The following is a 24,807-nucleotide window of genomic DNA, read 5'->3' on the forward strand; positions in this document are numbered from 1 at the left end:
TCATCCGAGCCCAACACCAGATGGCGATCTATTCATAAATGTACCACTCTGCAGCCCTCTATGCCAAGAACAGATGCATACTGGTAAGTAGCATATTCCATATTGTATAATTGTCCAATTGTGTATTTTTCTGCTATAAAGAAAAAATTATTTTTCAAAAAACAAGAATAACTGGTATAAATAAAAAATACCGTACCAAGTTTCATGAGGTTGCACTTGGTCTTTATTAGATAGATTCTTTTTCATTAAGATACGAGGGTGGTGGCATTTCTTTGCTGTTTAATTTTCCTACATCGCGGCAAAGACCTGGAATGAGCTCCCAATCAACATCAATGCTCCCCCACTCTGCATACATTCAGGAAGAGCCTCAAGACCTGGCTCTTCGGTTTACTTAGAGCTGCACCCCACAACCCTGGCACCTTCAGACCCTCAAGGGTGAGTAGCGTGCTTCACAATATCCTGATTGAGTATCTCAAAACAGAAAACCTAGTAGGGAGACAAAGGAAAGAACCCAAAAATAATATATGTCGAAACAAAGCTTGTATCCTAAAGCAAAAGAAGAACCATACTCCGTACCATAATTCCTCCCCACAGCAAGGCACATATCGTAACCTCCTTCACAGTAACACATTTGGGAAACAAAACCTCATAGTGGTAAAAATTGCTAAATATTTGCAGTCACCCCTAAAGTCTGCACCTGTAGTCCAAAAGGCATTTTTTAGATCTGCACCCATTGTGGTCTGAAAATATTACAATACTGAGCATCGCTACTCAATGCATATTAATCTTCTATATTGAAATACACCTTACATTACCACTCATTATCCATCCTTTGTAGTCCATAGCGAATGCACTGCCTCAAAATGCACCATAGCCTATCCTACCTACAATCCAGTTCTCTAAAAAAATATATATATATTATCTGCAAGCCTGATGACCCTAGAAAAGGAAAACATTAATATGCCTACACAGAGTTACATACATATCCAAGTCAATATTCCCAGTACTAATCTATATATCCTTTTTTTTGTGTGTGTGTGTGTGTGTGTGTGTGTATAATTATGCAATAAGTGCGCGCACTGCCACCCATTGTGATTAAACTTCTAAGCAGCCTGCCCTTGCAGGTCACTGTGTGCGCGCACCCGCACCTATGATGTCTGTGATTGAGTGTGCAGCCTGCCATCGCTGGCCTGTGCGTGCGCACTGATTCCAATATTAGTTAAGCTCATGTCCCATGTGCTATGCGTCCAACCTGCCATTGCAGGTCTGTGTGCTCACTGGAGCATATGTGCCCAGGTAGTGAGGAATACCTGTATGTGCTTTCACTACCTATGCGGCGTGCTCTTCCCTTAGGTTAACATGGGGAAGTGTTTGACATTACTTCAGGCTGCAATAGTGGATTGCAGTGGAGCAGCCTCATGATGTTTCTTATCAATAGATTCGCCATGTCAAACCCTTCCTAGTGGTAAAGGTGGTTTTGGCATAACTCGCTTAAAAATTTAATTTCTATGCTCTTTGTGTGCCATGGTTCATGGCTCTGAAGGACAACAGGGGTGGGGGGAGCACATCTGTGCATTCCCCAGTGACTAATCCACTGCCTTCTTGTTGCCAAGAGGATAGAGTTCAAGGCTCTGACTGTTACCTTCAGAGCCTTAAGGGGCACAGGGCCACATTATCTCAAACGGAGGCTCAGCTTATACCAAAAGAGCGAACCCTGAGATCTAATCATCTGCGACTCCTCCGCATTCTAAGATATGTCAAAACTCAACAAGGTGGCAGTTCTTTCTCTGTAAGGATGGCTAAGCTCTGGAATTACTCTGCCTATCCGACTGAATGGGGATTCAGGAAGGACTTTGGCTCTTTAGTCATGTGTAGTCTAGCGGGACGGACTTTTTTTTCAGTCTTGCTTCCAGCACCGGGACACCTGAGGTAGAGTGCGCTCTACAAATGGCTTTTGATTGATTGATTGATAAACGATGGGCATAGCACTAGAATGACAGACCTCTGCCATTTGAGGGCCGGATGGAATAGATTGGAGGGGGAGGTTTTGACACTTTGCCTCTAGGGGCCAGATTATGGCCCCACTAAAGATTAAGATGTACATGCCACGGCCCCATGGCAGATAAGCCTACAATTTAGTAGGTACATCTGTGGCTCTAAAGGAAACCCCGTTAAGCCACCCCTAACTTAAAAGACGCACAACAGTATAACTACTGGTGCCAACCTTCAGCAAGGGTGAGCAGCGCTTGTGGGGATGTGGGACCCGAGAACCTGGACTGCGTGGTGCCCACTGCCAGAGCAGTCTGTTTGGCACATGGAGGATTACTGACACTGAAGGGGACAGCGTGCCCTTTCTTGAATAGTGGCTGGCCTGGGCTGAAGACCTGCTGAAGTGTGGCGCCCTGAAGTGTGCTCTCCGAGGGCCTGTTGGCGGCCCTCCTGTTCTCTCGGAGATCTCAAGAGCATCAAAGATCGAGGCACTGACACCATCTACCTGTGACATCTGTAGAGCGGTGCCCTCCCAAGTGCCCACATCATCTACTGAATCCCAATGGGTAGTGTGGTGTGAGTGTGGAACTAAGACTTGTGCCTGGAGACTGGATTGTCTAGTGCGGAGCCCCAGATGTCTTGCCCACATCTAAGGCATATGGTTTCTATACTGCAGGGATCCTGACACTCATAAGTGTCTTGGTGATGGTGAGCGGATTCACCTGTTGCGGTACCCCGGGTGGCCCGTTTCGTCGATCGTGCTACATCTCTCATGTGCGTCACGCCGACAGCATGCTCATTGCATGTGGTGTCTGATTCATAGGTGACCCTCGGAGGTGGGGTGTACCTAAAGTAGTGCCTCATTCTACCTCATGTGGCTCTGTTCAGTTGCGCCTGTCTGTGTGTCCTGACTGGTCTGGTGCAACCTGTATCATAGTGCACTGGACGTTGTACCTCATTTTCAGGGAGGTACAGAATTTGCAAGTCTTCGCTGTGTGTATCAGGAATTGCCTGATGCAGCCTATATCAACGTGCACCAGTCATTGTGCCTCAATTCCAGGGAGGTACGGAATTTGCAACTCTTTGTGTTTGAGACCTGAAGTGTCTGGTGTGGCCCATACCAACGCCCACCAGACGCTGTGCCCAGATTGCCTGGGCATGACCCTGATCAACGTGTACTGGTTGGGTTGCCTTTTCCTACAGACATATATTAAAGTATGTTGGGGTTTACCCACGTCACCCTCTTATGCCTGGGAAAAGAACTACAGAGAGGCCCCCCTGTGTTACTCTCCATTCATCAGTTGTTCCCCTTTGACCCTCATCACGGCGGGCCAACTGTCTTTTCCACACCTGTCCCCTCCTGAAGACATCTTGGTGCCAGGTAGTAGCACGAGAGATTAAATGATTTGAAGCAATGCTTCCGAGACAGTTCGGAAGCTGGTCAAGTGACTACATTGTGTTTTGAGACCTGGCGTTGAACTTCCCGAGTGGTTGCTAAACTCCCTTTGTTTACGTCTATCTCCTAATTAAAACTTTCTATATATCCCCACTTGCTTCCTGAGGGCCTAAACTAAGGTTGACTTCGGCTGCGTATGGTCTAGTATCTGAGATGAGGGACTCGTTATCTTGCATCTGGTGTTATAGGATAGTCTGGGTGAACTAAAGGGTATATTGAGGCTGGGGCCACGGAATCTGTAAGGTGTTATCCATTTCACCTGCTTCGTACCAGTGGCACCGCATTAGGGTGCTGAGTGCATATGTGTGCAGGAGCATTCCATACGGACTGGTGAGATGCCTGTCACACCATGTAGTGGCACTGAGTGTGTGAGTGGGAGTGATAGTCGGCGGACCACCTGTGATTCAAGACACTGGCCGGCGGTGCCACATTAGACATTGATTTCATGCCAAAAGCATAATACATTTGACCTTGGATTTACCTGCATAGCTCTGGCCAGTAGTGCTGCTAAAAAATGTTCTAATTTTATGTATGTACATATCTTTGATATTGTTGTGACCCGGGGTGTACCCTATAACTGTGTGGGATTGTATTCTCAGGATTGCTAGGGTGGGCAGTGTGTTGCACTGCATAAGACTGCTCTGTGTGTGTCTGTGGGGGAGGGGGAGTGGGAGAGAGGTTAGATTAGGAATTGTCCCCAATGTGCATTCTATTGATATCATAACAATATGAGTGGGCCTGGAACTGCTAGTAATATTTCTAAATGTGTTTTATGCCCAAAAGTACATGATGTTCATGTTATAATGATTGAATATGTGTGTTGAATACAAACATTATTTAAGTACATCCTGTGTGAAGTCTCTTTTGTGATGCTCAGGGTATTTATCGCGAGTGGCTGCTGTGCCTTTGCTTTAATCTTGCCTCTGTGTTGAGCCTCACTGTTCAGTGCCAAGCTGCTCACGGGTGAGCACAGGTTATACAGCAAGTGTAATCATCCACCTTTGACGGGTGCAGTAGGCTCATCCCTTCAGCCAACCAGAAAGGGCTGGTTCCAACAGTACAAAAAAAAGGTATATTGTTTAGAGAGTAGACGTATCCCTTATGAGTGGACAGGGGCTTGCTCTAACAATCCCAAGGTGCTCTTTTTGTAGTAGTGTGGTCGAGCAGCCTTAGGCTTATGAAGGAGGAGCGCTAGAAATTTGTTACATACACACAGTCAATAAACGATACACACACATTCAGTAAGGAGATCCGCTCCAATCTATGGAACATAGCATGTATTTTTATATATTTTTAGACACCAAGAACTTCGTTATTGGGTAAGTACTTTTTCAAATAGCAGTTTTGAAGAAAACAGATAAATACGCTTGTATCCATACTAATATTATAAAGAGAGAGCCCAAACCTTTGAGGCGGGTAAGCTCCAGAACCACAGCGCCAATCGGAACACCTAATACACCATTACAAAACACAGTATCAGCAGATGGACATAGGCTATACAGCAGCCCACCATATACATTAGTGGGGTAAAGAACGTTAGGGGAAAAGTAGTCCTTTAGGGGCGTGATGGGCATCTGCATATAGCGATATGGGTTCGGCGTGATGGCAGTCTGCATACAGCGATATGGGCGCGGCATTCGGCGTGATGGCCGTCTGCATACAGCGATGGGCGCGGCGTTAGGATACCAGTGGGCGGGTTATGCGCTGGCTTGTGGGCGGGGTGTTCGGTAAAAGACTATAACGCTTGCAAGAGGCGTACTAGCAATACAATACCAGTTTACAATACCAGTGGGCGTTGCATTTACTATTGTTGGGGGCGTTGGCGCGATGTGGTGTCTCTAAGTGGCATCAGGTGGAGCCAACAATCACCTTCGCGGATGGAGCAGACACCTTCACAAATTGCATGAAAGACACGGCCTCCGTCACCCATGTTGCACAACAATGGACATGTACCGTCACCCTATATGCACAACTAAACTGAACAGGTAAAAGACGACGTGCAAGGTCATTGTTAAAGAAGGCATCTGGCTCATCTTAGCTTTTGTGATACTTACCTAATGTTGCATACGTGACCATTTACATTTGTGTACTCACTGTAAATAACAGGCTTTCATGCACACATTCTATTTCATACCCGGACAACGTCGGGACGGGCTGCTAGTTATCTTCTTCTCCTAATGGGAAAAACACATACTGCATATGGGTATTTCACAATGACCAATCTTCTGGAGTTAAGGTAAGTATGGGGCAAGGTCTAAGGCAGCACCTACATGTCACCTCAGTAGGCTCTGGGTCTTGGTACTTTTCGGTGTCAGGTGCCCTGTTGGTTCCAATTGGAAGTGTTCCTGAGAAAAAGAGGCTACAAGCAGGGACTGTGGGCCAGTCCAGTTGAACCCATAGGGGGGCTCAGTCTTTGACATGCTCGAGCACGTAGGGATACAGTGGGTCCACTTTTCCTTGGGCTGTAGAGTTCGGGTGCAGTAATGCTTTTAGGCGTTGGGTCTGTGTTGAAGGGGCCTCCACAGAGGTGTCCAGTAGTTGTAAAGCGTGAACAATTACCTGAAGGTGTCAAGGCGCTGGGGGCCGTCGGGAAGATTAGGCGAGCTATTGCCCAGAGTCACATGGTGCTGGGCAGACCCCTGCCACCGGAGCCAGGGATCTAACCGTGAGCCCCAGCGTCCAGCTTCAGTCGCCCTGGCTGCTGCGCCACGCCTCTCAGAGAGGCTGCATGCAGTAACTGGAAGTCCAGTCTGGGCAAACCCAAGATGGGGTTCGACTCTGGAGGGTCTCAAGACCTCGTTGGCCCACATTGATTCAGGCTTGGGGGGTATGGGTGCAGTGGCGCTTTCCTTTGTCGGGTTTATGGCAGTCTGGAGTTCTCACGGTTCTTCTTGGGTGCCTGCAGGGAAGTAGCTCCGCTCCTCTATGGGAGATGCTGGTTGCTCCTTGAAGTGCTTGAAGTCCTCTGAGGATTTTAGAGGTAGAGAAGCTTCAGGACGAGTAGTCTTTGGTGCAGGTGTTGGGTACAGCATACAGACCGGCAAGGCTGGCGCCAAATCAGTTGCTGCTCCTCAGTTCTTGCACTTCGCGGCTCTTTGGTGTCCTTCTTCTTCTTAGATTGACAGAATCTGCCTTTCTGGTGCCAGGGGCTCCCCTAAATACTAGATGTGGGGGTGTTATGGGGAGTGAAGTGTGGTAGCCAATGGGCTACTTACTCTTGGGTCACTACACCGTCTGTACGATCACTTCCTGTGAAAAGTGGGCATAACCCCATCCCAGATTTCCTAATTCTTCCATCACAAAGACGATAGAATTATCATAAGTAGGGCACAATTAAGATTACTGATTTACAGTTTTGCTCACTTCTACTTCTCTCAGCTTCATTTTGAGTGCTGCAGGGAATCTGAATTTGAACGCAGATGTTGTTTGTGCCTGGTTTCAGATTCCAAGTAAGCCAAAATTACAGCACTTCTGTGGTTCTTCTAATACAAATTTCTTCACTTCTAAAATTGAGGAATTTGAAAAGGAGAAGAATGTGTGGATTTTATCTGGTGTAAACTGCATCATCATGCTAAATCCCTCATTCCAACATAAAAATCTCACATTGGATTGAAAAATTATCCCTGAGAAACACTATAAGATGCAAATCAGATATTTACTGAGGCATTTTTTACTAGTCCTGGGCAAACTTTTAAGCCAGTGACATTTGCTACATTCTCAAATGTTCACCTTGTGCTAAAATCACAACATTTTGTGAAAGTGTACATTACATAATTTTCGGTGACTTTTTTACCCACTTGTGCACCTTGCATAAATAGAATCTCATGAGGTACCAGAAAGTGATAGGTATGCACTGAAAATGTCTCTCAGAGAGACATTTTCTGCTCACACCAGTCTCTTTTAAGTATCTTGCCAGTTGCGGTTTTATGGGAGGGGCACACTCAGGGAAAGAATTGATTTGAGATAAGAACAAACCAAAGTATGCAAAACCATAATTTTGTAAAATGTTCATAAATTTTGTGAAACTTCACATGAGTTTTATCCTGCTAGACCAAGACTGAAGCCCTAAATGTTTGGGTGGATTCAGGGTGAGATGTTGCTTCTAGTAAAATATGTCAGACTACTTACACTGAAGACAGAAATCCTCCCCGGCAGTGCAAACGTCTCACATGGCATCTCGTGTGAACTCTCCTTGAAGGGTGAATGGGAAGCTGCCCTTTCTTTTCGTGTTCCCTACAGAGACTGTCCACAGGTAACCCTGTTTTGGGCAAGCTGCATTGGAGGTTGCTTATGAATAAGAATGTTGTCATGTGGTCAGATTTAGGCCCGGGCAGTAACAACACCGTTTACATTCTCACATTTAAACTTGACATCTGTTCTTGAACGTTGACACTTGACAAAGTTTTTGCTTGCAGGCTTGTACGGATAATGTTCCATGGAAAAGCTTTGCTAACATTTGCACCTCTTCGTAGGTACATTATCAGAGCCTTGAACATTCTGTACAAAAGCTAAAGTTCACTCTGCAACATGAAGTTGTTTATTATTGTTCGCTCTGCGACAGCTTTGTCAGGGTAGGATCAATAATGGCAGCCTGACTTTGGCATGGCAACATAGACGATGTTTTATATATAGATGACATCACTCCTTTGCTTAGTTAGAGGAGTTTCGCTTGCACTGTGAGGTCACCCCATGCCAGAATTCTAGCCAAGCTAATTTCTGTTTACCTCTTGTGAGGGATGAAGCTCAGCTCTCCACCAAGACGGGCTCATTGACGATACTTACCCACAGGTAACAGGGTAGCTAGATCACCCTACAGGGATTCTGGCAGATTCACCCACCCTAGGCACACTAGTATGGGTAGTGCTAGGTAGGAGCACAACATATAACAGTAATTATATGCAAGCATATTTGATCTGTTACAGCACAATGGTTGAATTGTTTTTCTTCTTCACCAGTCTCGTAATGCTGATTACATTGTTCCATTTCCTTCTATTGATTTTTGCAGAACACATATTTTACTCAAATCTTGAAACACCAAGTTGTGTATTTCTTGTGCATCTCTTTGGGTATGCCTGAGTAACCAAACTAAAAGGTTCTAGATCTGTTACCACAATTTCCTTGGGGAGTCAGGGTTGTAATGTTCTGAGGTTGCATATTTCACCTGTTACCTTAATTGGAAAGGGGTACAGATGGTGCACTGTGAGCTAGCAGGACTAAGGCCAACATATGCTGATGGTGTGCATAGGATCAGTCTTGCACAGTTTTGACATTTATGTTGTCCAACAAACGCACTGTTTTACTGAGGAAGTATAAGCCTTACGCCAATGTCTCCTAAGACATGCTCAGCTATCCATGCTCCTTTCTTTGCACCTTTGTGCATGTATCCTGCTGTGTCATTCATGCTCAATATCTTTAATTGCCTGCATTATCACATTCTCCATTTAGATCCGGAAACTGCAAACGGAATCAATAATTTCCAGGAAAGTGAAACAACATAAATTGGATGGAAAGAAAAGGACATTCCAACCACAGGATGTTCGCCTTTATTGTAGGAACTGCAATGTAGCAGTTGCCCATGGCAACGACCTGCGCACGATTGAGAACTCGCATCATGTTAACATCAACCTTGACTTTAAGTAAGTGTTAAGTTATTTTATTTTTTAAATATAGTTTTTAGTTTAGTAAAGAGCTCTACTCAACATTACCCAAATGGTTTCTATGTCCTAGGAATAATGAAGGACAATGACCAGGTTCTTAAAACCAAAGATTATGTCTCTAATTAGCAGAAAGAAAGATTATGATTACTTCTCAAGATCAAGGGGATAACATTCCATAAAGAGAGAGCCATTGTAGAAAAAGTCTGCCTTTCCGAAAGGGAAATGCTTAACAAAATATAGGAGGATCTTAGAATTCTTACTGGTACATACCATCCTAGACATTAATGGAGGTAGAGTGGGGATTCTGTCATCTTATTCAGCTACCTTATTACAGGAAGCAAGTAAATCTTTTCCAGAAAAGGAGTGGCTTGACTAAATCAGGGAACACAATAAGGCATGTTCTTGCACAGCCACTTCAGTTGTAACAAATGGGCTCTAACATCTCTTTGGAACTTTGTGTTCGAGGCATATGAGCTGCAGATTACTCACTGTGCAAAGATCGCCACCTAGTGTTGAGCCTGGATGTTTGCAGTTGTTTTTGTCCCGAAAAGTGTTTGGAAGTCACGAGATAGGTGACTCCTCCTTTGGGTTACACTGTCATGGGCATCGGCTCCATCCTTAGATTGTTTTTTCCACCATCGAGCTCGGATGTGTTTCCTGTGCTCCCGGTTAGACCCGATTCTCCTTCGGTGCTCAATCCTCACCATTTTCGAAGGTATTGTTTCGAACGCGTTTCCAATCGACGCTACTCTTCAACTTCGAAGTCTTCAATTCCGGTCGTCGACGAAGGCATTCGTGCCTACCTAGGCCTTATCTTCTGGCTCATGGAAAGGACCCATTCAAGAAGTGTCCTCGATGTGTTCGAAGTTTCCCCACACCGATCCCATGAGCTGTGCAACCTTTGCCTCTCACCTGTGCATGAGGCCAGAGACTGTTCCGCTTTTGCCTCCTTCCGCTCCAAGAAGACGATTCGGGACCGGCGAGCTCGAAGAACAATGGCTCTCTCGTCAGCTTCGATCCCAGACGACATCTTCCAAGAGGGCGTCGAAGTGCCAGAACAGGAGCAAGAACATGGTGTCATCAGCAACTCCGAGGCCGACGACTCAGACATCGAGGACATCACTCCGGCACAGCGGGTCTCCACGCTTCCTAACCCAGAACCGTGGAGAGATCAGACACCCGGACCCAGCTCAGCTCAACCTAGCGATCTGGCTCCTGCGGTCCTAGAGTTCGGTTATCTTAACCTTCCCCTTGACTGTATGAACGTTATTAAAGAAGCTAGACGTTTAGGGCATGTTATGCAGCCATGTGGAAACGTTTTGTAATATACTGTCATAACAACGACATCAATCCTCTAGATGTGTCTATTCAACACATCATAGGAAACTTACTACACCTCCAAAGATGTAACTTAGCGTACACGTCTATCAGACTGCATCTTGCTGCCATTGCAGCATATCTTTAAAATAGACATCTATCACTTTTTAGAGTACCTGCCATAAAGGCTTTTATGGAGGGCCTCAAAAGAATAATTCCTCCCAGAGCACCACCTTCACCTGTGTGGAATTTAAACATTGTTCTCACACGGTTAATGGGACCTCCCTTTGAACCTTTACATAAATGTGAACTGCAATTCTTAACTTCAAAAGTTGCTTTCCTAGTAGCTATTACTTCTCTCAGAGGAGTTAGTGAGCTACAAGCATTGACGATTCAAGAACCTTTTCTGCAAATACATCATAATAAGGTTGTTCTCCGAACCAATCCTAAATTCCTTCCAAAAGTCATTTCGCCCTTCCATCTCAATCAATCTGTAGAGTTGCCCGTATTCTTCTCGCAGCCACAAACAGTCGCAGAAAGAGCTCTTCATACCTTAGATGTCAAAAGAGCATTGCTTTACTACATTGAAAGAACACAACCTTTTCATAAAACGAAACAACTTTTTGTGTCTTTTTCACCACCACACAAAGGCAACCCCATATCAAATTCTGGGATAGCTAGGTGGATTGTCAAATGCATACAGATTTGTTACCACAAAGCTAAACGTACGTTATATGTCCCTCCTAAAGCCCATTCTACAAGAAAGATAAGGGCTTCAATGGCATTTTTAGGGAACATTCCCTTAGATGACATCTGCAAAGCAGCTACATAATCTACACATTCACAAAACACTATTGTGTAGATTTGCAAACTAAACAACAAGCTACTGTGGGCCAGGCTGTACTCAAAACACTGTTTCAAACTACTGCAACAGATACGGGTGGTCGCCGCTAAGTGTGGGTACTGCTATACAATCTATGCACAGTGTGTAATCTGCAGCTCATATGCCTCGAATGGAAAATGCTACTTACCAGTATGCATCTGTTCTTGGCATGTAGAGCTGCAGAGTTACACTCGCCCACCCACATCCCCGGCTACCTTTATGTGTTCCAGTATTATCTTAATTAGATACAGCTTACATGAGCATCCTTCCTGTTTCTTACAAAACTCTATAATTTCCCTACTGACGAAAAACAATCTAAGGATGGAGCCGATACCCATGCGCAGTGTAATCCAAAGGAGGAGTCACCTATCTCGTGACTTCCAAAGACTTTTCAGGACAAAAACAACTGCAAACATCCGGGCCCAACACTAGGTGGCGATCTATGCACAGTGTGTAACTCTGCAGCTCTACATGCCAAGAACAGATGCATACTGGTAAGTAGCATTTTCCCTCTCAGTTGGAGGGCTCCATTAATTTGTATTCCTAGATTGCCTTGTGGCAAACTCCTACTAAGAGGGTTGTTTACAGGACTCTAGAGATCAACGCTTCCACCCAACAACAATACCTCTGTGTTTGGCTTAAACCAGCATTTTGCCATCCACTCTGTTACCCTCAAAAGACAAATTTGAAAGATCTGTGCTGATGTGCAATTGCTGTCCACCTACTAAACAATTTGCATGTCATTGAACTAAGTATACATATGGAGAACAAGAAAGAGGATGAATGTTGGAAAAGGGCAACCCATTAACATTGGAAAGAGAATGTGAAAGCATGAAGTGGAGGACAACTAAAAATAAATAGTGTCATTGTGTTATAGGTAAAAAGGAATCATGAAGACTCGCTGAGTCTGGTCGGCTAAAGCTAAAAAGGATTTAAGCCAACTGAGAACTAGACCATCAATTTTGTGTGGAGGTTTTGCTGCCCATGGTCAAGAGTGTCAAGCGCTGCAGGTGTTTGTAAGAAGATCAGGGCACAGATACTCTTAACAACCACCACCAATCAAAGCATATCCATTGCAGCAGCTAATACTATCTGTGTGCTACATCCCGGGTGAAATCCTATTTGGGTATCGTCCAAAATTATTATTATTATTTGTTTCTTTTCCCACATATTTCAAAAACAGAATTACAATTTAACAACATTTCCCAGTCCTCCCATATCCGGGAGTGTTTGAGTTAAAACATGGATTTCCGGCTTTTGTGGTAATTCCGCCCAGCCCTTGCAAACAGCGGCTGCCAGACCAGCATATGCCTGGAAACCTCCACCCGCAACCCCTCCATCTAGTGCAGAAGGCCACATACCCCACCATCCAGCCGCTTTCATTCAAATCCCCCAGGTTCCTTGGGATATCTACCTCTCCCTTGCGCCTAGGAACAGAGGCAGCGTAGGGCTAATCCCTGTGTACCAAGAGACCAGATGCTGCATGTATATATACTCTTTTATTACTGTTCCCATAGTTCCAGCATGGTCTTTTCTGCCAGTAACTCCAGTGGTCAGATCAAGCGTGCCAGAATCCCCGCCACAGGGTCAGTGCCCCCCCTGGAACCATGGTACTGTATACTGTAAGTAGGCTGCCCAATAATACATCCAAAAATTCAGTGTAACCCTCCACTATCCCACAGGAGTTTCAGACCCTCTAGGCTGATTTATGCCCTCCTGGTTCCCCAGTAAGGCAACTTGAGTAGATCATCCAATCTGTTGAAGCAGATTTTTTGGTAAATAATTCTTTTATTTTTAAGCGTGGCACAGAATTTGTGGAACTATGCCCAAATCCAGTGACCCATTAATAATAATACCTTAGAGACTAGTGTTTCATTGAGATGACTTAGTAGTCTCACTGGGTATGGCTCCAAAGTGATACCGATTTGAGCAAAGAAAGCGCGTAGTTGATATCAATTAGATACCTGATAGATATTTCTAACTGTATCTAAAGTCTTTTGGCAGAGCAGAAGAACAACAGAATAGATCATATGTTTAAGAAGTAATGGTATACTTAGTAATTTCCACTTTGGAGACAATGACAGAAGCAAGATTAGCACAAAATTTTGCAGAGCCTAAACATTGGTCTTCATTGACTCTGAGTTGTAATTTGAGGTTTTTGCAATATTTTTGTTTAGCCCAGATTTGTGTTTTCAGCTATTAATTATAGGCTTCTATATATTTCTGTACAAATCTGCAACACTGTTTGTGTTCAATATTTGTAGTTTTAGTTATCAATTATATCAGTGATTTGGAGGAGATTTCAGTGTATTACAAAGTTTCTTGGCTTGGATTTTAAAAGAATGAGTCTAATGCAGAAATCACTCAACCCACAAAATCTAAGTTTCCTAACAAGTCATTTTTATTGCCAATAAGAGCAGCACAAGTCAGAAGTATTTCAGTAACTGACTGAGCTGATAATTTCCACTATTCACACAATATGCAAGACAGAGAAAGCAATCTGTCTTTATGGCTTTAAAAGGACAATTTCAAATCAATCAGAGAGTGATCTGACCAGGTGATGTCTAATATCCAGAGTATGATCACCGACATTTGTAGGTTTATTAAAAATCTGTAGCAAACCACATATATTGATGGGGAAACAACCGTTACAACGCAACTATTACAACGGACACCGTTACAACGCACACCATTACAACGCAGGATCCTTTACAACGCATGCCTTTACAACGCATGACATTACATAGCAGATGCTATTACACCGCATGCCATTACAACGTAAGTATAGGTAAGTATATATATATATATTTTTTTAAATAAATAAAATAAATTAATTAAAGTAATTTTATATATATAGTTTGGGTTTGGGGGTAGAGGGGTATTTTTAGGGTTCAGGGCTAGGTTTGGATTTTGGGGGACAGGGGTATTTTTAGGGTTCAGGGTTGGGTTTGGATTTTGGGGTACAGGGGTATTTTTAGGGTTTAGGGCTCGGTTTGGGTTTTAGGGTACAGGGGTATTTTTAGGGTTCAGGGCTGGGTTAGGGTTTTGGGGTACAGGGGTATTTTTAGGGTTCAGGGCTGGGTTTGGGTTTTGGGGTACAGGGGTATTTTTAGGGTTCAGGGTTGGGTTTTGATTTTGGGGTACAGGGGTATTTTTAGGGTTCAGGGCTGGGTTTGGGTTGTGGGGTACAGGGTATTTTTAGGGTTCAGGGTTGGGTTTGGACTTTGGGGTAAAGGGGTATTTTAGGGTTCAGGGCTGGGTTTGGGTTTTGGGGTACAGGGGTATTTTAGGGTTCAGGGCTGGGTTTGGGTTTTGGGGTACAGGGGTATTTTTAGGGTTCAGGGTAGGGTTTGGGTTTTGGGGTACAGGGGTATTTTTAGGGTTCAGGGTAGGGTTTGGATTTTGGGGTACAGGGGTATTTTTAGGGTTCAGGGCTGGGTTTGGGTTTTGGGGTACAGGGTATTTTTAGGGTTCAGGGTTGGGTTTGGATTTTGGGGTACAGGGGTATTTTAGGGTTCAGGGCTGGGTTTGGGTTTTGGGGTACAGGGGTATTTTAGGGTTCAGGGCTGGGTTTGGGTTTTGGGGTACAGGGGTATTTTTAGGGTTCAGGAAGGGTTTGGGTTTTGGGGTACAGGGGTATTTTTATAGTTCAGGGTTGGATTTGGGTTTTGGGGTACAGGGGTATTTTTAGGGTTCAGGGCTGGGTTTGGGTTTTGGGGTATAGGGGTATTTTTAGGGTTAAGGGCAGGGTTTGGGTTTTGGGGTACAGGGGTATTTTTAGGGTTCAGGGCAGGGTTTGGGTTTTTGGGGTATAGGGGTATTTTTAGGTTTAAGGGCAGGGTTTGGGTTTTGGGGTACAGGGGTATTTTTAGCGTTCAGGGTTACTGGGGTATTTTTAGGGTTCAGTTTTTAAATAAATAATTTAAAAAAATTAAACAAATTAATTTTAATAATGTTTTTATTTATTAATAATAGTTCTTTAATAATAATAATAGTTCTTTTAAAAATAAACTATTTTTTTAAATATATTTATATGTACAAATTAATTATTTAAAAATAATTTACATTTTTTAATTAATTAAATATTAATAAATTACATTTTTTAATAAAATAATATACTTACCTATACTTACGTTGTAATGGCATGCGTTGTAATAGCATCTGCTATGTAATGTCATGCGTTGTAAAGGCATTCATTGTAAATGTATCTGCGTTGTAAAAATTGCGTTGTAACGGTGTGCGTTGTAAAAGTTTGCGATGTAACGTCATACATCCATATTGATGTGTTCTACAAGATCTTTAAGTTTCTTATCCTTCACAGCTTGTAGGAAATAGCAAACATGGGGATTACAATTGTCAAGAATCAATGCATACGACAGTAGACAATGTGGGGGCTTCAAAAAGAGGGGACACATGAGGAAGCTGACCCAGGAGTGTGCCATACCAAGATAGAGAATATTATGTAGCACAGAGAGAGAGATATAATTACTAATACAACTCAGCATTCAACAGTATGCAGTGTGTTGGGAATAGTAGATTTTACAAATTACTCTCGACTGGTCAACGCAAGGACACTTCTTCTATTTATCCTCTGGTGTCTAAGGTAGCAAAAGTAAATCCCGCTGGCATGGATTGAAAAAGAGCATGTGCAGATCTCCCCTTAAGCCTTGCAACCAAAAAGAGAACAGCAAACTTTCTGTCAAAAATAATATCATGGAGCTGTAAAAAAGGCATGCTACAGTTTTTAATGGGGAACATAGGTTATTTTTTAACTAAAGTTGATGCATCCGCACAAGTTAGCCCCTTGAAGTGATATTCTACGGCTCTGATACATCCATCTCACCAGTTCCCTTCTCTCCGTTGCAGAATCTACTATAGTGTTTCCAACCGTCCACTAAATCTTGGCAGAGAAATGATAGACTGGGTACCCGGTGGACTGATCAGCTGCAAATGTGGACACGTGAGTTCTACATGTTTCCATTATATCGAAGAGAGTGTGTGAACTGGCTGTGCCAAAGCAGACTTAGTTGGCTTGTGTCATATCAGACAAGACGAGCAGTCAACAGGAAAGTCCTGCCTCTCGTGTGCCTATCAGAGTGTAGACTAGATAAATAATAATTTGTAACAAATGTATTCTTTTTTAGTTGCATAAAAGTAAGGAATGAAAGATTTATGAGAGCAGAATGTCCTAGCAGTAGAGAATGTCCTAGCAAGTGGGGATTGAGCGTGCTGTGTAGATGTTCAGCTGCTGCTGCTTTGCCTTCCTGGACCAGACACCACACAGCAGGACTTCTCTTTAAACACTGCTGAATTTATGAAACAGAAGTTACAGAAGGCAAAAGTTTTCATTAGCAACTCGTCATGACGTTCCGAATACCGTCACATGCCTCTTTCTTCATCCACTGCAGACTTCCTGCCTCTTTGTCTCACTCATGGCGGTTCTTTTTCATCTTGCTTCCTATCTTTCTCTTTCTCATTCTTTCTACTGTTTCTGCCTTTCTCTCCGTGGCTTTTCATCAAAATACGATCAGGGAAAATAAGTCCTGGCCCCCATCACCCACTACAACGGGCACAAACTAAGCACTGTCTTTAACTCCTCCCAATGCCTGCAGTGCATGGTAAGCCAGTGCTTTGCTCTCCCACTAAGCTGGTCTTGAAACACACAACCCGTCTAGTCCAGTGCAACCCTGGTCTGACTTTCATTTTTTCTGCTTGAGCACATAAAAGAAAACCTAGTGGTTATTAATCCTTCTAGTCTTCTTCTTACTATTACAATAATTATACCATTAGTTATAAATACTTACACGGCACTTGCTACCACAGTCCTGCAGTGTTGTATCAAAGCACATTACAGTTGGTCAAGTGGTCAGGTTTTTTCCTCTTGGAAATCTGACAAGCTTAGTTTCCTTAAATACATACCTCTGCAACAGATGCATCTCCCCACTCAATCCTACTAGTTTACTCTTCCAACGGTAAGACGGGATCTTAGAGGTCAGAAAGTGAAGGAAAGTTATCATAACCCAACTAACTGCATCTCTAATGTATGTAAAATGACCCGTTCAAAGAGTAAAGTAAAGTAAAGTCCACATTTGTAAAGCGCACAATCACCCGTAAGGGTCTCTAGGCGCTGGGGGCCGTCGGGAAGATTAAGCGAGCTATTGCCCAGAGTCACATGGTGCTGGGCTAACCTGCCGCCGGAGCCGGGGATCGAACCGTGGTCCCCAGATTCCAGCGTCAGTCGCCCTGGCCGCGGCGCCACACCTCTTCCAGAGTGAGTGAGTTACTACTACCCTGTGAGGGTTCTCTTTATGATATGAACACCTACCTGTAGTACAGAGGGCAGTCACTCATTTCAGTCGTTACTGTCCAAGAGTGAGGAATTTCTTTCCTTGGCCGCTTTATTACATGTCCACTTTGATATATCATTCGGTCTTCCCACTGTGTTTGCTTGCCTGCCTTCCCACCACCGAGCAATATCTTCTCTAGGGTGCTTTAACCACACTTCAGCTTCCCACATTCCTCTCTCACCCTCCCCACATCCTATGCTACCTTCTACATTCCTCTCGTCTCCACTGTTCACAATTGGCCTACGCTCCACTATCCTCCCCTTTCTCTCATTTCAGTATATCTTTTTTTACAAAATGTACAACTGTCCCACAAGTTAAGATATTTGTTTACACCCACAACCGTTCTTTGTTCTGAGCTGCCTCTGCCCCATGATGTTTCCTTGTTTGTAGCATTTCTCCATGTCCCTACTGTACCCTGGCACCAGTGATTGATTTGTAAAATAATAAGTGCTGATGCCCAAAGTTTTGCTCTTAGTCCTGTGGAAGGCTCTATTGTATGTCAGCGTGCCGAATACTGAGGATGCGTAGTCTTGATTCCACCTCGTCCGCCTAAAAACACCACCAGACACTCCCTGCACCTTTTATCTCTCTATTGCAGGTTTCTATTTTCTGAATTTGGCACCTCTTTTCCGTCTCTCTTCCTCCGTCTTTCCCCCATAAGTGTTTTTAGGTCGGGGGACCGTCGCTCTCACTGCAAAGCAGTGAGGGCGGAGTCCCGAAGATTTAATGTTTTGGAGTTAGAGGGCTTGAACCCGCCTCTCTCCTCCATTCTCCTCCATTGGCTGGCTTCCTAAACGGAGGCCAGCCATTGGAGGAGAAGGGAGTCACTCCAATAAAGCCCCGTCTCTTTCGGATTCTGGGGCGTGTTATTTCGTTTCTTTGGCTCTGTGACATCATCCGTCACTCAACACCCCAAAAAATACGCCCCCGATTCCGAAAATGTCGGCGCTGTGCGGCTGGATGTGGTCTGTCTGGTACTGGGTGAGTATGCCTTTCAGTCCCCCGCACAGCCGCTGCTTGTTGCTTTTATTTTTTGAGGCAAAGAAAGATTAAGGAAGTGGTTCAGAATCAGATGTTGATATGAATTTGAGACTCGGACCTGCTTCTCCAACTAGACAACTCTGGCTATAACGCTACATCCATTCCCGAAGCTATGGTTGTAAGTAAAAAAACAGAAATCCGTTCACCTTTCTTCAATCTACATTGTATTGGTTCATGTTTTAGATATATACGAGCAACGTTTGCGAGTAAACTTGGTCAATAGCTGTTTAATCTCCCCGAATAGACCATCATATCACACGGCTCGCCCAACTCGGCCAATAACGTCACTCGCGCAATCTCTTTATGTCATTGTACACGTAACTAGTTAAACAATCAAATTCACCCCTTATGCGTGCCGGGCACCCTGGCTGCACCACCCTGTGAATGCATTCCCCGGGCTCGAGGAGCAAGCAGGAGCGCGGCCCGGTGCCCGGCGGCAGCCCCGGCAGAGTTGCAGCCCGCCCAGTCACCCCAAAACAGTTGTCATCACCGGTGCCCCAGGAAGCCCTGCTTCACAAGCGCGGCCTGCGGCACCTCTCTTACCCACTGCTGGCTGTCTTCGCGTTACTGCGATTCCTCGCTCTGCAAGTGGGATTGTTGTGCGCCTGGTGCTGGCAAAGAATCGCCCCAGGCATGGCGGCTCGGGGCTCTCAAGGGCCCGAGCAGGAGCGGCAGGCGGAGCTTGTACGGGCGGCTCACCGACAGGCCTTCGAATGCATCTCGCAGGGACTGCGCATCAACGAGGAGCGCAAAGGTGAGAGGGTGCGCTGTGTTGTCATCAAAACCTATGTTGATTAATTCTACGAATGACTTGTTTATACTGCGCCTCCTTCCCTGCTTCCCCAGCTGAGAACATATTCACGTGGATGTTTTTGCTTTGCAGGTGACACGAAAATTTGACACCGCCTACATGCCTGCCAAGGTTTCAGATTTGTATGAGTGACATTTTTATAATTTCAGTGTAATTATGAGTGACATTTCAACGACTATGAGTGACACTTTGCCCCGAGAAAAATCAAGCAACACAGTGGAAGGAAACATAAATATCGCAAATGATCCCCATTTTAGCAAGGAGAAACTAAGCAGATCAAACTGCTGCAAAGCCACAGAAATGGAAGGGTACTAAAATGAAGAGAGTTAACACAAGTCAGCTGACTCGTGGACGCCACCGCAGTCAGTCAGGCACCGAGCAGGCCTTATGCTGACAGGCACACACACACAGTCAGTCACAGCCAACAACCAGGGTAGTGTAGTGTATTATTTTGAAAAACTACCTTCAACCCATGAATATCCAAATTCGGCAACCCCGGCCGGCACACAAGTACCTGCCCCGCAGCACAGATGAGCTGCCAACACAGCTGACAAGCAAACGCCGCAGATCGGCACCGGACATCATTGATTGGCAAGCCTCAAGCTGACATACAGGTTACAGCCGGGAGCCAGGGTGCTATAATTATTTCAAAAAGGAGTAGTACTCGACTGACTAGCCATAAAAATAAATGATTATACCCTGGGCGGGTCAGCGCGACGCTACCTGCCCGGCCCTCAGATCACACCACTAGCAGGCTGTCACAGAGAGCTACACAAGGCTCTGCTGACTTAAGTGACGCCGTGGGTCTGAAAGTAATGTTTAATTTGAATCGGATGGCCCACCACCAGAGAGAGTCACTCACCTGACCGACTCAAAACGGCTTTGTCACGCAGCGCATCGTCCTTGAAAACTACAGTTCAGCTGTGGGCAGGCAACTGATTGACCGCGCACAAAACTGTTATTTAATAATATTTGTAATTTATAAACCAAATTTAGCAGCAGAATGAGAGTCGGATTATGCATTTTGTTAGTGTAGAAACAATGGTCTACCTCGAGTCACTCTCAGCCGGCGCTGGTGGGCCTGGGATCGAGTGTGGGCAGGATCTCATATTCCCGCATAATTACTTATCGTCCATTTATTACCGGCGGTGATGGCAGTGAGCAGTTGCTGGACAGCTATGCCTTGTCCTGGTGAAAATTCAAGGCAGATCACCTGCACCATTGCGTTTCAAGCAGCGAGGTCGGGGGAGCGGCACTGCTCTCAGTGACTTCTTGATCTCCATTTTTAGGTCGAGGACCGTAGGCTGCGCTTGCGCAGTCTCGGTGAGAGATTTAATGTTTTGTAGTATGGGGGCTTGAACCCGCCTCTCTCCTCCATTGGCTAGCTTCCTAAACGGAGGCCAGCCATTGGAGCAGAGGGGCGTCACTCCATTTCAGCCCCGTCCTTTTCGGATTTGGGGGCGTGTTTTTTCGTTTCTTTGGCTCCTCTTCCATTGGCTTACATTCCAGCCATTGGGAAGAGGAGAGAACGAAAAACCACGCCCCCCGAATCAGAAAATGTCGGTGCTTTGCTGAAGCCATTTCAGCCCGACCGCCGCCGGAAGAAGTCGTCCTCAGGTGAGTGCTTGCTGTCCTGCCCCCCCCTCGTTGTTCGTGCTTGCTGTCCTGCCCCTGTTGTTCGTGCTTGCTGTCCTGCCCCCCACCCCCGGCGTTCGTTGTGCTTGCTGTCCTGCTCCCTGGTTTGGTGTGCTGCCCGCCCCCCTCCCCCGCGTTCGTTGTGCTTGCTGTCGATTTGCCTATAGTTGCAGGCTCTAAACGCGACCTCGAGGCTCTAAACCGGGTCTACTGCACCCGCGTCGGCAATTTAGAAGGTCGATTTTAAGCAAACCTGGAGGCTCGTGAATGGACTCAAATACAGCTTTACAGCGCTTGGAGCAATCTTAACTGAACTGTCTCCTCCCACGGAGCACGGGAAATCCCGAGTTCTTCAGAAAAAAGAAAATACCACATCGTAATGGGTTGTTTTCAGCCCCCCCCCCACCACCCTCCGGTCTCCCCGCCAGAACACGGACGCTAATGTCTTGCGCTGCCCCCTCCTCGTCTGCGGCGCACACAGTGTCAGACGCGAGTCTGCCGAGAGCCCCTCCCGCAGGATAAGGCAGATGTGATAATTGGGCCCCGGAACCCGTCGGCTGAAGAATAACCCGCATTGTGCTCGTTAATAAGTCTCTACCGGCACCGAAGTTTGTTTACACTTCAGATATCATTGTATCCAGCTACAGGGCAACTGCGGCATTGAAAATCGCAATCGCTCGAAACATCCATTATTTAAAACCAAATTCAGTATATACAGTAAATATGGTTTCCAGGTTTGCTTCGGATAACGACGTTTGGCAATTATATGTACCGTTATCCTAAACTATTACACATTACCTTCCGACCTCTCACCCCTCCGCCCTGTGTGACGTGGAGTTTTCCATTATGTAGCCAGGTGAGCGTCGAACATCTCACACACATACACACATGCATGGCCCCTCTCCCGCCCGTTACCTATTACAAAGTAGTTTTAACCCAAGCAGCGTATGATCTTTCCGATTTAAGGTGCACAAACTCCAACAATACAGGATGTGGCCTAACAGCTAGGGCGGTGGATCTCAAATCTGGGAAACCATGTTAGAGTCTCGGCAATGAGGCTCAACATCCTGTGATTCTGGGCAAATTTCTTAATCTCCCTGCGCCTAAAAAAATTAATGTGACCCTGTGTAAGGCAACTGGTGCTCGCGTAAAGCAGTCTGATACCTTCGGGTCAAGTTCGGGCTACATGAAACTCCTAAAAAAAAAAATAATACAGTCAACTCTAGATTTCTCAGCAGGTTATGGCTATGTATCAAATCATTGGTGCAAACGGACATACCGCCAAATCAGCCTGTTATTCCCCAAGCTTGATATAGAGACTTGGGCTAGTTATTGAATTGAAACTGCGTGTACACATAGCTGATTATCATACCCTCTTTTCTACTGTAGATTTACTGTGTGCTGTGTATTACTGGGACCGCCGAGTTTCTTATGCACTCTTCCCTCCAGGGTCAACGCTTTCAGTCCTTAATAAAAAAAATGAAAGGCTATTTTGGTAAAAGAGAGCAGCTAATTTGGAAATATTATTATGGGGATTTCTGTAGCTGCATTGAGATAAACAGTGGAGTCTTATTTTGGAAGCGAGGGGGCTGCGTCAGTAGAGAAAGTGAGATCTGAGTTGTGTTCAGAAGTCCAGCAGGTTGTTCTATCTGTGGAGCAGGTGAGTCCCTGTAATGGAGAGCGTACACCAGTCTGAGGAATTATGTGTACGTGTATTCCATAAATGGGTAGAGCAGGTAAACATGCACAACTCCAACAAGATCCCCCCTAACTGTGTCTCCCAACGGTCCTTCCCCAACATTCTCTCCTCCACATTCCACCATAGAACTGAGAGATGTCACACTTACGACATCAATACAGTACTTCTCAACACCACACATCTCCCTCTTTACAATCGTGTGTGGCTCTGTGTGGCTGGCTCTGTATGTGTGTGTGGGTGGCTTTGTGTGTGTGGCTCTGTGTGGGTGTAAATGCAATAGGTCATGCATTTGCACGTGATTAAGCTATTGGCATTGTAAATGACAATGCCATTTATTTAACGATTCAGCTATTGGCAATGTAAATGACAATGCCATTTATTTATGATTTTAAAAAAAAAATCAATACAAAATGTCATGAGCAATGCCAATAGCTCTACCTTTAATAATGCCGAGACCATTGCATTGTAAATGCTAGTTCTTTCTCTTGCTCTGGGTCAAAGTCTGATGAAGAAAACTAAATGCCAACTAAATGAGTGTTGGTGACACCCACCTGCAACCTCCGGCTCAAATTATGCACTACCTTGCAACACAGTGCCCATCTCACTGAATCTCTGCCATGTCACCACCCTGCTCTGCGTCTTTTTCATTGGCTTCTGCTACATGCCTGCATCACCCTGTGTCTTCTCTCTCGTCTTCTAGTCTCTGAACCTCTATAAATTGAGGACCCGAAATGTTCTCCCTAAGTTTCGATAGCAAACTATCTTTATAATAAGACCTGTGACACCCTAAACCACAAGCATAATTTGACGCTCTTACATAATTTGTTTACCAAAATTATGACCTACTGTTATTTTGCTAAGATACTTGCTGTTTATACACAATACCTCTTTCTTGTGACACAGGAGTGGGGCATGGAAATGTTCTACAAGGCACTCAACCTTCCTGCCATTTCCATCAAAAACTTTGTTGTGGAGACATCCGATGGTCAAAGGAAGCCGTACAAGAAATGGAAGGACGTGCCCTTTACCGTTGAAGAGATGGACTACGTAGAGGTGTGTGGGCTGCACTATTCCGACCTCACAGATTTTGACTGATGGTGACTTCATCCACTCTGCTTGGACAGTCTTCAGAGGCATTACATGTATCCTGTGATCATCACACTCCAAGCCTCTTGAAATCGAAGTAGCGCTCTACAAATCTACTGATGGATTGTAGTGACTTAAGATCTTCTAGTGAGCAACATAGGGACTTAACAACCTTTACTATCTGCACTGTGATTCTGTTTTTCGTGCACGTTAAACTGTATATAGGTGTTAGCAGAAAAATAGACACCTTGTATGCACACTGCTGCTAATTCTTTGTTACATCTGTATTTATGTGGTATTTGTATAACATGTACATTCAATAGGTCTGTGAGGTTATGCTGCACACTACCCTCAAAGGGCCACAAAAAACACCATTAACTGTTACAACAGGGAAGGATTAAAAAAAAATCAAAACAGCTGTAGATTTTCCTCATTTTTTAAATTTGAAGTGCAATTGCAGAGCATCAACTGCTCTTAAGCAGTATTTGAAAATTTTTATTCTTGTAAAGTAGATTGAGCTACTACCGATTTGAGCAAGTGTTCTATTTTATTTGGAAGAAATTGGTGTCAAACGTATTCTTCAAACTACTTCCCAGAGTAGATAACCTCAATTGTTCACTAAAAATGTCACAGCTATCTATAAAATTATGCCTGCTTTGTGGTGGGTGTCACCTCTGAAGCAGCTGAAGTACTGTTCTGATCTTAAGACTGTCTCTAGAAGATGGCTGATGCTGAACAGACATGTCATCCTACATATGCCACAGACGTGCTTCACCTGGGTAATTACCTGAATGGACCCTCTGCAGATCATACCGTGGTTTCACAATGTGATTTCAATCCAAATCAATGAATCAGCAGCTTGCTTTTTTGAGAGGCCTTCAAAGTA

General features: G+C 44.7%; 1 protein-coding gene across 2 annotated transcripts in view; it reads left to right on the forward strand.

The window, feature by feature from the left end:
- The window catches only part of LOC144755964 (ATP-dependent RNA helicase DHX58-like), a 121,938-nt gene extending 97,601 nt beyond the window's left edge, over positions 1 to 24,337 (forward strand). For both annotated transcript variants that reach the window (XM_078645409.1, XM_078645411.1), the window contains 3 exons: positions 8,891 to 9,081; positions 16,169 to 16,262; positions 23,739 to 24,337. In XM_078645409.1, the coding sequence (XP_078501535.1) occupies positions 8,891 to 9,081; positions 16,169 to 16,262; positions 23,739 to 23,930 (477 nt within the window). In that variant the 3' untranslated portion in view covers positions 23,931 to 24,337. The remainder of the gene's footprint in view (positions 1 to 8,890; positions 9,082 to 16,168; positions 16,263 to 23,738) is intronic.
- Positions 24,338 to 24,807: the final 470 nt, after the last annotated feature.

Source organism: Lissotriton helveticus, chromosome 5_1 (genome assembly GCF_964261635.1).
Source record: "Lissotriton helveticus chromosome 5_1, aLisHel1.1, whole genome shotgun sequence".
Lineage (NCBI taxonomy): Eukaryota > Metazoa > Chordata > Amphibia > Caudata > Salamandridae > Lissotriton > Lissotriton helveticus.